Source organism: Chionomys nivalis, chromosome 18, assembly GCF_950005125.1.
Source record: "Chionomys nivalis chromosome 18, mChiNiv1.1, whole genome shotgun sequence".
Classification (NCBI taxonomy): domain Eukaryota; kingdom Metazoa; phylum Chordata; class Mammalia; order Rodentia; family Cricetidae; genus Chionomys; species Chionomys nivalis.
Window position 1 is genome coordinate 6547828 of NC_080103.1, and position 18389 is coordinate 6566216.

The 18389-nt window shown below is 44.3% G+C and overlaps 1 protein-coding gene across 1 annotated transcript; it reads right to left on the reverse strand.

Moving 5' to 3' along the window:
* Positions 1-13290: 13290 nt before the first annotated feature.
* On the reverse strand, positions 13291-14752 carry Loricrin (loricrin cornified envelope precursor protein). The gene has a single exon (XM_057794208.1). The coding sequence runs from the start codon at positions 14750-14752 to the stop codon at positions 13385-13387; it is 1368 nt and encodes a 455-aa protein (XP_057650191.1). The 3' UTR covers positions 13291-13384.
* Positions 14753-18389: the final 3637 nt, after the last annotated feature.

Genomic DNA, 18389 nt, shown 5'->3' on the forward strand with positions numbered 1-18389 from the left:
AGGCCGGCAACATGAGTTCAATCCCTGGGACCCACAGAATGGAAGGAGAGACCATACCCATAAGTTGTTCTTTGACCTCCACACACACACACTGTGGTTCCTGTACCTGCCTCATACGTGCATAAATAAATAAGTAAATAAACGTGACAAAAGCCAAAGCTCTCATTGGATGCGGTGTAGAAGGAACATACTTCAACATAATAAAATTCACACGTGCCGCAGTTCATATCACACTCAGGTGAAAAGCTGGGAGTTTCTCTTAATGTTGAAGGAGGACTACTATATAGAAGACCAGTGAGAAAGGAGGAAGACTAGAGCAGAGGAGAGCAGAGGAGACTGTGGGAGACCATGAAAAGACCCGATCTGTGCACTGTGGCCAAAGAAAGAAGAGAATAATTCTACAACAAAGGTAAAGAAAATGTTTTCAGTAAAATTATCGAAGAAAAATTCCCAGATCTTGAGAAAGAGATGTTTATGCATGTAAAAGTGGCGTACAAAACATCCAAGAGACAAGATTAGAAAAGAGGCTTCATGTAACATTATTACAGCTAAAATATTTAAAACACAGAATAATGAAAATGTGTTAAAAGGAGCAAGGAACAGGACCGAGTCACATAGAAGGGAATGTCTATCAGAGTAACAGCAGATTACTTGATAGACACCATGCAAACCAGAAGGACTTAGAAAGACTTATTGCAAGTTCTGAAATATCAAAACTGCCAATCCAAAATAGATTTTTTTAATTTAAAAAAAAAACAAAACTTTTTTATTTTACGTATCAATCCCAATTCTCTTGGCCTCCTCTCCTGCTTCCCCACCTTCCCCTCACCCCATCCTCCACCCACTCTCAGAGAGGGCAAAGCCTATCATGGGGAATAAACAAAGTCTGGCAAATCAACTTGAGGCAGGACCAAGTCCTCCCCACCCCGCATCCCCTCCTGGTCTAGGCGGAGCAAGGTATCTGTCCATAGGGAATAGGCTCCAAAAAGGCCAGTTCATTCACTAGGGATAAATACTGGTTTCACGGCCAGTAGCCCCACAAACTGCCCAAGTCACATGACTGTCAGCTACTTTCAGAGGACCTAGTTTGGACTTGTGCAGGTTCCACAGCTGTCAGTATGGAGTCAGTGAACTCCCACTAGCTTGGGTCAGTTGTTTGTGTGGGTTTCCCCATCATGGTCTTGATCCCTTTGCTCATATTATTGCTCCTCCTCTCTACAACTGGACTCCAGGAGCTCGGCCCAGTGCTTAGCTGTGGATCTTTGCATCTGCTTCCATCAGTTGCTGAGTGAAGGTTCTGTGATGACAATTAAGGTAACCATCAATCTGATTACAGGGGAAGGGCAGTTAAGGCAACATCTCCACGATTGCTTAGATTCTTAGCTGGGGTCATCCTTGTAGATTCCTGGGACTTTCCCTAGTGCCAGGTTTCTTGCTAGCCCCATAATGACTCCCTCAATCAAGATATCTGTTTCCTTGCTCTCCCTCTCGGTCCTTCTCTCAACTTGACCTTCCCAATCCCTCCTTTTTTCCTTCCCCCCTCCTCCCTTCCTCACTCCCCTTCCACCCTCAAGCTCCCAATTTACCCAGGAGATCTTGTCTATTTCCCCTTCTCGCGGGATCTTAGGGTCCTCCTTGTTTCCTGGCTTCTCTGGGGTTGTGGACCGTAGGCTGCTTATTTTGTGCTTTATGTCTAATATCCACTTATGAGTGAGTATTTATCATGTTTGTTTTTCTGGTCTGGGTTACCTCACTCAGGATGGTTTTTTCTAGTTCCATCCATTTGCCAGCAAATTTCAAGATGTTATTGGATTTTACTGCTGAGTAGGACTCCATTGTGAAAATGTACCACATTTTTTTTTTTATCTGTTTTATCTTCAGTTGAGGGGCATCTAGGTTGTTCCCAGGTTCTGGCAATTGTGAATAATGCTGCTGTGAACACAGTTGAGCAAATGTCCTTGTGGTATGAATGTGTATCCTTTGGATATATGCCCAAGAGTGGTATTGCTGGGTCTGAGAAACCACCATACTGATTTCCACAGTAGCTGTACAAGTTTGCATTCCCACCAGCAATGCATGAGTGTTCCCTTTACTTCGCATCCTCTCCAGCCTATTCTGTCATTAGTGTTTTTGATCTTAGCCATTCTAACAGGTATAAAATGGTATCTCAGAGTTGTTTGGATCTGCATTCCCCTGATGGCTAAGGATGCTGAGCAATACTTAAGTGCCTTTCAGCCATTTGAGATTCCTCTGTTGAGAATTCTCTGTTTAGATCTGTCATTTTTATTTGGATTATTTGGTCTTTTGATGTCTAGTTTCTTGAGTTGTTTTGTTTATTTTGGAGATCAGCCCCAGTCAGATGTGGAGTTGGTAAAGATTTTTTCCCATTCTGTAGGCTATCATTTTGTCTTGTTGACCATGGCCTTTGCCTTATAGAAGTTTCTCAGTTTTGGGAGGTTCCACTTATTAATTGTTGATCTCAGTGTCTGTGCTACTGGTGTTATATTCAGGAAGTGATCTCCTGTGCCCATGCACTCAAGGCTACTTTTTCTTTTATGAGGTTCAGTGTGACTGGATTTATGTTGAGGTCTTTGATCATTTTGGACTTGAGATTTGTGCATGGGGATAGATTTGGATCTATCTGAATTCTTCTACATGTAGACATCACATCCAGTTATGCCAGCACCATTTGTTGAAGATGTTTTCTTTTTTCCATTGTATAATTTTAGCTTTTTTGTCAAAAATCAGGTGTTCATAGGTGTATAGATTAATATCAGGGTCTTTGATTCTATTCCTTTGGTCTACCTGTCTATTTATGTGCTTATACCAAACTGGTTTCATTACTATAGCGCTATAGTAGAGCTTGAAGTCAGGGATGGTGTTATCTCTAGAAGTTCCTTTATTGCATAGGATTGTTTTGACTATCCTTGGCTTTTTTGTTTCTCCATATGAACAATTTGAATAGACCTACAAACCCTAAGGAAATAGAAGCAGTCCTCAAAAGTCTCCCAACCAAAAAAATCCCAGGGCCAGATGGTTTCAGCACAGAATTTCTTTCTTTCTTTCTTTCTTTCTTTCTTTCTTTCTTTCTTTCTTTCTTTCTTTCTTTTTTTTTTCTTTTTCGAGACAGGATTTCTTTGTGGTTTTGGAGCCTGTCCTGGAACTAGCTCTTGTAGACCAGGCTGGTCTCGAACTCACAGAGATCCGCCTGCCTCTGCCTCCCAAGTGCTGGGATTAAAGGCGTGTGCCACCACTGCCCGGCTCAGCACAGAATTTCAAAGAAGAGCTAATATCAATACTCCTCAAATTCTTCCACACAATAGAAACAGAAGGGACAATGCCAAACTCTTTATGAGGCTACAATTACCCTGATACCCAAACCACACAAACACTCAACTAAGAAAGAGAATTATAAACCAATATCCCTTATGAACATGGATGCAAAAATACTCAATAAAATAATGGCAAACCAAATTCAAGAACACATAAAAAAATCATCCACCACGATCAAGTAGACTTCATCTCAGAGACGCAGGAATAATTCAACATATGAAAATTTGTCAATATAATTCATTGTATAAACAAACTGCAAGAAAAAAACCACATAATCATCTCATTAGATGTTGAAAAGGCATTCAACAAAATCCAACACCTCTTCATCATAAAGTTCTTGGAGAGATCAGAGATACAAGGAACATATCTAAACATAATAAAGGCAATATACAGCAAACTAACAGCCAACATCAAACTAAATGGAAAGAAACTCAAAGTGATTCCACTGAAACCAGGAATAAGACAAAGCTGTCCACTCTCCCCATATCTATTCAATATAGTACTCAAAGTTTTGGCTAGAACAATAAGACAACAAAAGGAGATCAAGGGGATTCAAATTGGAAAGGAAGAAGTCAAACTTTCACTATTTTCAAATTATATGATAGTATGTATAAGTGACCCCAAAACTCTATCAGGGAACTCCTATAGCTGATAAACACCTTCGGTAATGTGGCAGGATACAAGATTAACTTTTTTAAAAAAAATCAGTATTCCTCTTGTATACAGATGGTAAATGGACTGAGAAAGAAATCAGAGAAACATCACCCTTCACAATAGCCACAAACAACCCAAAATATCTTGGAAGTAACTCTAACCAGACAAGTAAAAGACCTGTATGGCATGTACTTTAAGTCTTTGAAGAAAGAAATTCAAGAAGGTATCAGAAAATGGGAAGATTTCCCATGCCCTTGGATAGGTAGGATCAGCGTAGTAAAAATTGCAATCTTACCAAAAACAATCTACAGATTTAATGCAATTTCCATCAAAATCCCTGTCAGGGTCCAGTGGCAGCCCGGACCCTAAATTATATCTCTAGACCAGACCCCAACATAAACTCTCTCTGGACTGGCATGGAAGCGCGGGAATAAAGACACAGCTCACATGTCTTTATCGGGAGGGAGATTCTCAGTGTTCCCTCATGAAGTCCTGAGTTCACATCCTGAAGAATTCCTCTCACTTTATTCTCCAAACAGCTTTTATACCAAAACATAAACTGAGGGGTAAATACATCAGCATTCTGTCTCCTAGGTCACCAGGTGAATGGCTTTTAGTCACCTCTGCATCTACCTGTATGTTAGCTGGAATGTAGGCTTGAATCAGCATCTCTATCAGGCATCCTCCAAATTACAAAGAAAGGAACAAAACAACATCCTGACCTTTTGTTAGGGCAGCGGCAACCTGTTTAAAAGGCTGTGTAACCACCTCAGCTGGGGCCTAGCTTTAGAGCCTGCCTGACTGCCACACCATATAGAAATATGGGCCTACAAATCCCAACACTATTCTTCACAGACCTTGAAAGAACAATACTCCAAAATATTACACTTAGCAAAAATATCTCTTGTAAGTGGAGAAAACAAGTGAGTTGCATTATAAAAATATACTAAAGGAATTTACGACCACTAAGACAGCTGTACAGAGGATACTTCAGAATGAAGAAAAGAATAAACACATTTATGAGGACATGTGGTGAGGGGTGGGGGGGCAGAAACCAACAGTATTAGGACTAGTAATGCCTAATTAAAATGACTCACCCCAAAACAATGCGAATTAATACTCATCTTTCAATAATAAAGATGACTATTAAGAGTCTCAATACCCTAATAAAATTTATAGACTGGCAGAATGGATTAGAAAATAAGGTTCGTCTTTTTGCTGCCAAAAGAAACCTATTTTACCATCAAAGAGAGACACCATCGTCAGCCAAAAGGATGGAAAAGACATTTCAAACAGCTGTGACTGTGAGCAAACAGGTGTAGCTCTTCTAGTAACTGACCAAAATTATCTAGAAGAGATAAAGAAGACTACATCATAGTCCTTAAGGGAGGAATTCACCAAGAGGTCATTATAATTCTAAACAAACATGCACCGAATACAGGCACACACAAACTGTAAAAAAAAAAAAAAAAAACCTACTAGATGTAAAGTCACAGATTAATCACACCCCAGTGAGCGTGGGTGACTTTAATTTCCCACTCTCACCAGCAGACAGGTCATCCAGATAAAAAAGAAACAGAAAAATATTGCAGTTAAGTAACACTGTAAAGTAAGGGGCTTAACAGATCTCCACAGAACAGTCCATGCAAGTATTAAAAAACTACCCATTCTCCTCATGGGTGCATTGAACCTTCTCCAAAATGATCACAAATTAGGACACAAAGCAAGCTTTTTACAAATATAGGAAATTGAAACAACAATCTGGATTATATATATATATATATTTGCAATGGAATAAGCTAAGTTATTAACAGGAAAATAAACTACAGAAAGTAAACAAACTTCTGGAGACTACACAACACACCACTGAATGAAATCAACAATGAAATACATAATTTCTATAGCTAAATCAAAACAAAACAGAACATACTGCTATCTATTTGACACAATGAAAGCAGTCCCAATAGGAAAGATTTTAGTGCTAAGTGCATATATCAAAATATAAACAGAGAGAATACATATAAGTAACTTAAGGATGCATCTTAAGGCCTTGGAAAAACAGGAACAAGACAAGCTGTTGCCGTTGGTAGTCACTCAGAGGCTGAAAGCAATCCCCTGGTTCTGAAGACAGTAGGACATAGGCTCAGATCATGTGAGCTGGATCTAGTTTTAAAGTTCCCTTCTTGCAGTCTAACTTTTATAGTATCAGAAAACGCTATGCAAGTAGCCTAGGGAGAAAAGTAGTTAGAGGTCCTACCCAGATGCAATGCTTATGAACCATAACAATGAGCAACATAGCAAGATGTCTGTACAGGTGCTCTAAGTGCCACTTACATGTTGGTGGCAACCAACAGCTGCCTAACTGTAATACAGTCTACAGGAAGGAAACCATGTCTGGTGATAAAAACATAGCCAACTCCCTGGGGCTAGTGATGCTATGGTTTTCAGAAGAGAATCTACTACCGCTTTGCCAAACAGCAGTATCCCTTATTTTTTGTTTGTTTATTTTTTGCTTGTTTGTTTTTTTCAAAACAGGGTTTCTCTGTAGCTTTGGAGCCTGTCCTGGAACTAGCTCTTGTAGACCAGGCTGGCCTCGAACTCACAGAGATCCCCCTGCCTCTGCCTCCCGAGTGCTGGGATTAAAGGCGTGCACTTTAATCACCGCCCGGCTTCTTATTGTATTCTAAATTTTATCTTTATAGTTACAGATATTTGTAGCTACCATCCCTCATTAAAGAAGCTTCTCTTTACAGTTAAGGGAGACCACCACAGAAAACTGCAACTGGACGCAATACAGAGATCAATGGACTGTGGGTAGCCTAGTCCAATCCATACATCTACATCACAGTTCTTGTATTTCTGGCTCAGGAAACGTCACAGAAGAAGGGGTAGAAAAATTGAAGAGCAAGAACACCAAGAAGTCCTCTGTAAAACAGTCTCTCATAGAAACGACTTTATAAACAAGATCTGAGCAACGACAAGATCACTAGACATGCTAACATGAAAGGGGAGAATCTCATGGGGCCACAACCCTGGACAAGCAGCTACAGGCAACTGATGACTGTTGAGAGGGAGAGTTAACCTCTCCTGAGGATGCGGTCCCTAGCTTGGTACCCAACACTAAAGGTCAGCCGGGGACTGAATAATTACACACATCAAAAATGGACTCGGCAAGTCATACTTATATATTCATATGTTCATACATATATACACACATATATATGTAGCAATAATAATTTGAGGGTGGGAAGGCGGATGTGGAAGAAAGTGGAAGGAAGGTGGGGCCTTGGGAGGGTTTGAGGGGAAAAAGTGAAATGATAAAGTGATGCTCTATTTTGATAGAAATTTATGAAAAAACTGCATAAAAACAAGTTAGAATGCTGAATAATGAAATTGAGAAAAATGCTAGAAGATAAAAGACTTCCCAAGCTTATGGGTTGGAAATATTAATATTGTGAAAATGACCATCCTATCAAAAGTAATTTACGTATTTGATATCATCCCAATCAAAATTCCAGGGCCATTTCACAGAAATAGAAAAATTATTTTAAGATTTACATGGAAAAAAAGACCACAAATAGTTGAAAGCAATTTTGAAGAAAAAAACACTAAGGAATTATCATCATGTCTGATTTGAAGCGGCACTGCAGAGCCATAGTAGTCAAAATAGTGTGATATTGGCACGAAGTCAGATACACAGATCAAAGGAATAGAGAAGACACAGACGTGAGTCCACATAACCAGATGATTTTTGGCAAAAATGTCAGAAATAAACATTGGAAGATAGATGGCATCTTAAACAAATTATTCTGGAGAATCTGTACATCATCATACAGAATAATGTACTAAATCATTATCTTCCACATTGTAAAATATCAACTCCTAATGGGTCAAGGACGTTAGCATAAAATTTCATACTCCAAAACTGCCAGAGGAAAACACTTCAACATACAGGTGTGAGGTTCCCTTTAAGAACAGGACTCTTGTCGGGCGGTGGTGGCGCACACCTTTAATCCCAGCACTCGGGAGGCAGAGGCAGGCAGATCTCTGTGAGTTCGAGACCAGCCTGGTCTACAAGAGCTAGTTCCAGGACAGGCTCCAAAACCACAGAGAAACCCTGTCTCGAAAAACCAAAAGAAAAAAAAAAACAAAAAACAAACAAACAAACAAAAAACAAAAACAAAAAAAGAACAGGACTCTTGTAGCAGAGGAAATATGACCAACAATCAACAAGTAGGGTCTCATGAAACTGAAGAGGTATAGCAAAGAAAGCTGCCAATCAAGTGAAGAGGCCTCACACAAGAATGGGACAAAATCTTCGCCAGCTTTAGTGTCTAAAGTACACAGAGAACTCAAACTGTTAACATCAAAAAAAAAAAAATACAGTTTAAAAACAGATCATGAAACTGAGAGCTCTCAAAAGGAAAAATTCTAATGAGTAGTGAACACTAAAAAGTGTTCAGTATCCTTAGCTATCTGGGAAACGTGAATTAAACTACTTTAAGATTCTATTTCACCCCAGGCTAAATGGCCATTGTCAAGAAAACAAATGACAATATATTCTGATTTGGGTGCATGGAGTAAGGAGAACCCTTATACACTCTCTTCTGGAGTGTGAAGGAGTCCGGCCATTTTGAAAAGTAGCATGGTGTTAACTACAAACCACTAGAAATAGAATTCCACATGACCCAGGGAGAGATACTGCTTCTGGGCACGTGCCTGAAGGACTGTATATCCTAACACAGAGATACCTGCTCTCTCAAGTTCATCGCTGTTATGTTCACAATAGATAGGGAATGAAATCCACCTAGATGCCAGTCAACTGAAGGATGGATAATGATAATGTGGTACATATGCACAATGCAATTTTATTTAGCTCGAAAGAAAATGTAATTATGAAAATTTTAAGCAAACTGATGAAAATGGGTGAAATCATACTGGATGACGTAACAAAGGCCCATGAAGAGAAATGTGCATTCTTACTTATATGTGGATCCTAGTTTTGAATCTTTAGTTTTGTGTGTTTAACCTTATGTTCAAGTAAAAACTAGGCAACTGAAAAGGGACTTTTTTTGAAACAAGGCCTCACTAAGTAGTCCTGGCTGGCTTGGAAGCCATTATGTAAACAGACTGGCCTTGAACTCACAGAGATCCATCTACCTCTGCCTCAAGTGCTGGGATTGAAGATGTGTGCTATGAGTTTAGGAAAGAACTGTTTGTAGGGGATGCCCTAGATGAACTGAGATAGTACAATACAGGTAAGATGTAAGTAGAGAGGGGGAACGCCTGGAGTTGGAGGGTTTCGTTGGGGAGGGCAATGGTGTGAAAGAGGAGGCAAAGCTGGGGGGGACAGTTAACCAAAATGAAGGGTGTATGAAAAAGCCCTATGAAAATCTAGTACCTTATAAAAACACATTTTAAAAATGTCTTAAGGGATGGTAACTACATGGTTGGATACTGATGCTCCTAGAATCAGTGGTTACCAAACAAAATCCCCAGTAGCAGGTATAGAATACTTTCTTATGAGTTGTTGGATCAAGGAAGCCTCAGAACCCCTCAAACCAATATGAAAGATGCTGTAAGACAATGTTCCTCAGTTGCAAAGTATGAAGAAATCGAGGAGGTGGAAAATTTCTCTGTTGATTCGCTTTCATAGTGCTGGAAGATGCTATGCAGGCCGCTAGGGGAGAAAAGGTATCAATGATCTTACCCAGTGTACCCATAAATTACAATTTATGAAGACAAATGAAGACAAGGTGTTCTACTTGTGCAATAGCACAACTGTTATTGGGTAACTGACTGCTCTCTGAATCGGAGGTCTGATCCACAGGAAGGAATTCATGCTTAGTACCATAACCTGGTTAAAAAACAACAATTCCTCCTGTGCCAAACAAAAGAAAAGAAAAGAAAACAAAGCAAAACAAAAACAAAAATGGTGCGGTCTGCAGGATTATGCAGTGAGATTTCAGCTGACAAATCAGAAGGTCAGCCCACCAGAAATATGCATTCTGATGGAGACAGACTAAGACACTGGGAATTCTGTGTTTTGAACAGTGCTGTTCTTGCTGTAAATCCCTGTGAAGCCATAGCGCTCTCCTGCTATAGTGGAACTCATTCCAAAAGATTTAGCAGTGCATTAACCAATTATTGGGCACATTTTTTCCATATACAGGTATATTGGGTGCCTTTGCTCACGACCCTGGTGAGAAAGTTACACAGCCAAAAACCTTTGTTCCCACAGTCAAATCTCTGCTCCATTCCCTGAGAGAAGCTTAGAAGTCTGCTCCCCGCAATTATCTTTTATGGCAGGACATTTGGCCAGAAGAAGAGTCTTGCAAGTAGATCCCATTTGGGACCTTCCCAAATAGGCATTAGGAGGAAAGCAGGCACGTCTGAGTCTGTTGATTCATAGCCCTCACGGATAAGGAGGACTGAGTCCCAAATTCACCTGCACCCCATATGGGAAAGCGCAACCTCAGTTAAGCCAGCTCTAACCCTGACAGGCTATGAAAATTCACACTTACCCTCACTTCGGTGTATTGATACAAGGTCTTAGTCTAGGAAATTAACTGTTTGCGTCTTAACTCTCAGAGGTAACAGGGAAAAGCTATTGATCATTTAACCAGCTCCGGAGAAAGACAATCCTTTTTGCATGGACGCCATGGGAACAAATGCCACCATTTTGACCCCGGGCGACTAGAAACAGTACGACCCCAGATTTTTGTACTATATAACCATAGATTTCCCTTTGTTCTAACTGCTTAGGGTGATAGACATAATTCTTAGATCTGAGAGGTCCCCTTTAGTCAGTGAACATTGGTGAAAATGCTAATGAGACTGGCAGTTTATGTCGCTTGCCATGGCTACCCTGACAGGTTCCCAGGTGCCACAGCTCCAGTGACCCCAGAGAGCACTGGTCACTGTGTTCCTTCCCTCTTCTATATTTATCGATTACAAACTTCTAGTTTAACTAATCACACTTAGTAATATAGCACAGGGACCACCCTTTTTTTCCTTCTGAGAATTTAAAGCTCTTTAAGTTGGCCATTTCTCCTCTTAGAGTTGCCTGCACACTTTAGAAGCCACGCCTCCCTTGAGCCATAAAGTAAACTGACAGTTGCTACATTGTGCAGCCCTTATTTGTTTGGTGACCCTGAGAAATGCAAGCTTTGCAATCTTGCTATTGCCAGAGAATTGCTGATTGTGTGTGTATATCAACTGGAAACTTTGCAGAATGACAGAACAATAAAGAAACTGATTCGGAAAAGCACATAGTGAGAGATTCCTTCGCCCTTAGAATTCCTAAGTTCCTTTGCTGGCTATTGTTTCCTTCTGAACCCTGAGAGGGCCCTGGGACTGGACCCCAAAGGCTCTCATTTTAAAAAAAGAAAAAAAAAAAAACAAACCAAAGATAGGGAAGTCATAGTCCCTAGGGGGAAATCAAGAATGCACAGCAGCTATGGTTACCTGAACTAGGACAGCTCAAGACTGCTCCTGTCAACAGTTAGCCACCGATGGAGTAGGGGCTCATGGAGACCCACCACTCCCATTGAACTATTGTTTACTGATAGAGTCTGTGTGTTCTGTGTGTGGGAGTCATGCATTTCAGTTGTGCACCCAATCGTGGTCCCATCAGCATCCAATGGACAGTTCAAAAACCCGTGGTCATACAGATGGCCCTGGTCAGTGGACCACAAAACAAACAAACAAATGACAAGAATGTAGTGAAGAGATTTGTAGGGAATGTGGGGACTGGTCGGGGTTGGGAGGGAGCTAGAAAAGGGTAGGGGTGTGAGTAATCAGAATGTGTTATGTGCACGTCTAACCACATTAAAGAATAAATTTAGTTAATAAAAATATGGTGGTTGGACTACCGTGTTACTAAGGTGCTGCTTGGTTAGTTCTCTACGTCTCCTCTGATGCAAAATGATGAAGGTAGTGATGACTCCAAATCGGAGAGTCACAAAAGTGAAGTCTTTTTATTTCTATCATTAACTAAACACAGGAAAGGTATATTGGTTTTTTTAATGCAGCACAATTAATTTGAGTAAGTCAGTAAGTCCACATTTGCCTAAAGCTGATAATGTCTGATTATGAAGCAGGAACTGGCCAGGAGACTTTCTACATCTCAACTGTCTGCTCCGTAGCTCACACATCCCTTGGAGCAACTCCAGCTATGTCCTTGATAATTAGGAAGTTTCCTGTGTTTCCAGTGACCTGGATGTATTGAAGGTACTTCTGGTACCTGTGGTACTGATGTTGAGCATCTCACACATTTATGATATGCCTTCCAAGTTGAATGAATGCTACCCCTTCAACCCTCCAAGATGGCTGCCTTTTGTCCCTGTAGATGTCCAATAGAGGGTCTCACATGCTGTAGAGGCTCTTGAGTATCTGACGTCATATTTTGTTAACAATAACACAACCAGGCTTCCCCATGCTTGGGTGTCAGTATTCACCAGAGCTGCATTGAGAAGACATAGGAGTTGTTCTTATTTTATGTTTGTCTGTCTGTCTGTCTCAAGGCTCTACCAAGGGTCATGAGTAAGGACTCATGGAGAAGGAAAGCAGTTCCAGTCAGCAGGAAGATTGCCTGGACAGGGGTCTTCTTGTGCAGGGGTCATGTCCTTCGCTGGTCAGAGCATGTCCATGGATTTGGTCCTCTGGTAGCTAGTTAGCTAAAATCTGAGCAAAGGGTTCTCTTGAAAGAAAAGAATTGGGAAGGGGCAGAGAGCTAAAGTAGCAGGAGAGGGCGTTTTCAAAGAGGTATTACATTTCTTTCTTCTGTAGTCCTTGTATGCTAGTGTTGCAGGGCACAGTCACCCTGCTTCTCGAACTTGAAGAGTAACGTTCTGCGCTGTGAGAAACTGCCTGGTAGGCTGCCTTAAGAAGACCTGGCATACCCCTGGTGACTGCCCAACAGCACGGGGATGTGGAGGCTGTCCGGTGAAGGCTTTCCTTTGTGTTTGGAGGACAAGCTGGTTCACATCTTTGGTGACTACTTGCCAGTCCTCCCTACTACCTATTCCCCCTACCTTTGGATAGAACACTTGTTGAACGAATGTAAGTGTGAATGAATGAATGGAAGACGCAAGAACAGGATGGAGTGAGTGAATTTCCAGGCTACAAACACCACTGGAGACTCAGAGATTCTCATGAATTGCAAATTTATTGACTGAGGAGGCACTGGAGTTGGGAGGTAGTCATTCAGAAACCAAGATGGAAAATCTGCAGAACAAGATGCAGCTTGAGTGCCTCGAAGGCTTTTTCAGGGGCAGGGGGAGTGTTAAGGCATTAAGGGTCTGGAAATCTCAGGCAATCTCATGAGAAACTTAAGCCTGTCGGCGCCCACGGAGAACACCTCCAGATCCTTTGTCTCCGTGGCAACCTGAGGACCTTACTTGCAGGGCCAGGTAGGCGCCTGCTTCTGCTGGGTCTGGTGGCAGACCGGGACGCCCTTGCCACCTCCAGAGCTGCCCCCAGAGGAGCCGCCGCCGCAGCTGGAGCCGCCGCCGCCACCGGAGTAGCCGCCTCCGCAGCCACCGCCGCCACCCCCGGAGGAGCCGCCGCCGCAGCCACCGCTGCCACCGGAGGAGCCGCCGCCGCAGCCGCCGCCGCCACCGGAGTAGCCTCCACCGCAGCCGCCGCCAGAGGAGTAGCAGCCGCCGCCGCCGCCAGAGGAGCCACCTCCACAGCTACCACCTCCGCCTGAAGAGCCCCCTCCGTAGCTCTGCTGGGGAGCGCAGGAGGACTGAGTGGTCTGCTGCGACGAGTAGTAGCCCCCGCCGCCACCGGAGGAGCCGCCGCCGCAGCTGCCGCCGCCACCACCGGAATAGCCGCCGCCTCCGCAGCTGGAGCCGCCTCCGGAGGAGCCACCTCCGCAGCTGGAGCCGCCGCCACCTCCGCAGCTGGAGCCGCCGCCACCGGAGTAGCCACCACCGCAGCTGGAGCCGCCGCCGTAGCTCTGGCTCTGATACTGTTGCGCCGACCCGGAGGAGCCACCGCCGCCGCCACCGCAGCTGCTGCCGCCGCCTCCGGAGTAGCCGCCGCCGCCGCAGCTGGATCCGCCACCTCCGGAGTAGCCGCCGCCGCCACAGCTGGAGCCGCCGCCGCCGGAGTAGCCGCCGCAGCTGGAGCCGCCGCCGCCGGAGTACTTGCCCCCTCCGGAACCGCCGCCGCAGCCACCGCCGCCGCCTCCGGAGGAGCCTCCGCAGTAGGAGCCGCCGCCTCCTGATCCGCCTCCGCAGCTGGAGCCGCCGCCCCCGCCTGAGTAGCCGCCACCGCAGCTGGAGCCGCCGCCGCCACCGGAGTACTTCACGCCGCCACCGGAGCCGCCACCGCCTCCACAACTAGAGCCGCCTCCGGACGAGCCGCCACCGCAGCTGGAGCCACCGCCTCCGGAGTAGCCGCCGCCACAGCTGGAGCCACCGCCCCCGGAGTAGCCGCCGCCACAGCTGGAGCCACCGCCCCCGGAGTAGCCGCCGCCACAGCTGGAGCCACCGCCTCCGGAGTACTTGACTCCTCCACCGGAGCCGCCTCCGCCGCCACAGCTGGAACCACCTCCGTAGGAGCCACCTCCTCCACCTCCGCAGCTGGAGCCACCTCCAGATGAGCCACCGCCGCAGCTGGAGCCGCCACCGCTACCTCCGCTATAGTAGCCGCAGCCGCCGCCGCCACCGCCGCCGCCACCACCGCCTCCTCCACCGGAGGTCTTTCCACAACCAACAGGAGGACAGGGAGTGGGCTGCTTTTTCTGGTGAGACATCTTGTTTAAGGAGAAGGGGGAACCTGGAGGAAGTGCAGAAGAGCATCATTAGATCAGCAGCAAGAGGATGATGCGAAGAAAGCAGCTGCATCCGAGGCAGCATCCTTCGGACTCCCAGCATCATGTGGACCAGGCTTCTGGGACTCCCTCTATTCAGGGGCTGCAGAGTTCTTGCTAGGACAAAGGACCCTTTAGTGGTGCCTCCCTTCTCCCTCAACTCTGCCTGACTTCTGTGTGACTTGGAGGGTAGAGCACCGACATTCCTGTCTGCTTCTTATCTTCCATGAAGGAACACTCCATCTCTTAGGGTGCTCCCAAGTCCCAGTCCTGATTGTAAGTCCAATAGAGAATAAATCTCCACTAGCACAACAAGAAAAGATTTGTTGAGACATTAGCAACAAATGTAGGACTCATTTTCTACAAAAGCCCTTAGTTCAAAATCTTGATCTTACTGAGTGAGGATATGCTCCAAGGGCCAATTATTAGACAAGGAAGCTCTCCTGTGGTTTTGCCTGCAAAAAGAGGCAAGGGTACTGAACCATGTGGACCAGCACATCTGACCAGAAGACAGCAGGCATTTTTTTTGAGGATAGGCAGAAGTCTAAGTTTGGTGGAGAACTGCAGCTAGTAGGAGCTTGCAGCCCAGCATCTCACAGGTCATTTATGGCTCAGAACAGCTCCCCCACTAACTCCCATCAGCATCATTCTATGCCTTATCCTCCCCACTCTCTGAGAGTAGGCTCAGCCTCTCCTGACAAGTTCACAAGGTTCATCTAGTTCATGGCAGGATGCCTTGGGCACTGAGGACTGCAGAGCCCTCCTGTGTTCTAGCCCTCAGTCCTTCGGGTGCCAGAGAGGTGGGAGGCAATCCTCTCTTGGCTGAGTTTAGTGTTCTGGCCAGAAGACCAGAAACATCACCTGCCCAACAGCAGCTTACCACTCTCTCAGTGCTTTCCTAAATCCCTAATCAATTTGAATGTAGTAGCTTCTAAAGGGGGAGAGGGGTCCCTCCCTTAACCTCTGCAGGCTGAGCAAGGCCAGCTGGAGAGATCAGAGAGCCAGGAGAGCCCACACTTACCCGAAGCACCAGGGGAGCTGAGTGAGGGAAGGAGGTGATGGTGATGTGAGGAGCTTCTGAGCTGCAGAGGTTTTATACTCTTCTGCCTGTCCTGACTCATCTATTGATCAAGCACCTCCTGAGGCTGGCCCTAGTTACGTGACTGGTAACTCTTGGCCCCACCTCCTTGTGATTGCAAGCAAAGGATTGACCCATTCATGAAGATTTGGAATTCTTGGGATAGGGATAGGCGTTTAGTGCATGACTGGCCACTTCTCTGATGTAACTGTAAGCAGGTTGGTCTTGGAGACTGTCAGCCAGAGTGGATGGCAGACATTGTTTTCAAAACGTCTGATACGGGTTGCATGCTTTAACCAGAGGATGATACAGGGGGAATAGGTTCCAGACTTGTGAAGCAGCTAAAGGGAATCTGGAGATCTCAGACATTAGTCCAAGGAGTAGCATCTTTCAAATTTTGCTGTTTGATTCCTGGTCTTCATTACTTTGGAAATTCTCAAAACCTTAGAATCCAACTCTCTTTTTGCCACAGTTTTTCTACTTCGGTGCTATAAATACTTTGTTGGGGTATTTCCATCCTGCCTATTGGTTGTGAGGGTTTATGAGTCTCCCAGTTCTGGATGGTTAGTTAGCATTGTAACTAACCGGCTCTAGGTTACTTTGAGTTGTTCCTAGCAGGTATTTTGGTCAATAATGACTTTGCTTGTAGAGGTGAAAACTAGCAAGATAGATCCTGGGGTCCTTTCCATCATGGACTTTTGTCTCAGATGTCTTGTGATGACGCATGGTGACTCAGGCCTCTGAGGGGCAGCCCCAGAATGGAATGGACTTGAGTTTGGTGACTGCATTTGGGTCTTTCCTTTACTGCTTGTCACCTGTGTTACCAAGGGCAAAGTCACGGTAGCTCATGCAATCCCTCCATGGAGGAGTACAGTAGCTGTTGATTGCTGAGTGTTGAGGCTTTCTGATCCTCACTTGCTTTGCCTACCAAACAGGAACCCTAATATCTATTTCATAGGAGAGGGAGGAAGGAATAGCTACAAAGCATAAATGTGTTATGTACTGCTTGATGCTGCTCTCCCTGCCATTTTCTGACAGGACAGCACATTCTCACTTCATCAAGCCTGCCCTTGGATGCTATGGGCAAGAAGGAGTGTGCAGCCAGCTCAACTGTTCTCCTATGAGATTGACTCAAATCTTCCCTGAAGACCCTGGAGCCAAGAGCAGCCCCTTTGTGTATGAAGAACAAAGTGTTTCCCCCTTCTTTCATAATTGGAACTCGGTTGCTATTAAGATACCACAGTTGAACCTTGCTCCACCCAGCTCTGTTGAAATGACAATTCTAATCAGAAATTGACTTAATTATGGGGGAGCATTAATGATCTAAATGATCCTGATTAGACTTTGGCTTTTAGAAACTTGTGGCACTTGTTTCATTTGGACACTGTGAACTCAGGTGAACCAAGGAGGATCCTGGGTGTTTCTGTCCTTAGAGGATACAGTAGAGAAAAGCCAGGAGCTGTTTGAGAAGGCAAGTTTCTCAGCTTGAAGCTAGCACTACGGTGCTAACATCCTCTTTGGAGAGTGGCTGCCACAGGCATAAAAGAGTCATTTTGTTTAGTCAGGATACATGGGAACAAGTGGCTCTTAGCACCGCTCTGTGGACCACAGTGGCCCATTACCACATCCTCACCAGTCTGTAGGAAAAGTCTAAGTTATCATGCTGTCAGTGGGGCATTTAGGGAAAGAGAAGTCTGTAATTCTGTAACTCAGAAATCATGGCTTTCATTCCTGTTTGGTGTTTAAGTGTCATTGATTATAAAATAAAATCATATATTTTATTCTCCTTTATGGCTGAAAAAATTCCACTGTGCATGTATACCACATTTTCTTATGTAGCCAACACCTATGCTGGTTCCATAACTTGGCTGTTGTGATGCAACAAGCACAGGTATACAGGCAATGCTAGAGTAAGTTGACTTATTTCTTCTGGGTGTACACCAGAAGTGGGATAGCTGAATCATATGCAGGCTGTATTTTCCATATTCTGAGGAATCTCCACACTGATTTCTGTAGTAGATGAACTTATTTACATTCTCATCAGCATTATCAGTATTCTCAACTCAGTCAAATTCTTACCACTTTGTTTGTCTGTTTCCTTCTCTGTTGTTGGAAGCCACTCTGACTGGAGTGACATGGAATCTCCACGCAGCTTTGGTTAGCATATTCATGATGGCTAAAATGTCGAATTTTTGGCCATTTGAAAGTGCCTGTTTTGTTCTTTTGCCCATTTACTTATTAGATCATCTGTTCTTTTTGATGTTCAACTTTTAAAATTCTTTGTATATTCTGTATCTTGGTCACCCACTGGGTGAGTAGCCCCCATTTTCAGGCTGTCTCTTTATTCTCTTGTTTCCTATGTACAGCAAAATCTTTTGCATTTCTTGCAATCACATTTGTTAATTTTTATCTGTAACTACTTTGTCTATTGGGGTCTTTCTGGAAGTCATTGCTTGTGCTCTATCTTGAAGTGTTCCCCCTTAGTAGTCTCAAAGTTTTGGG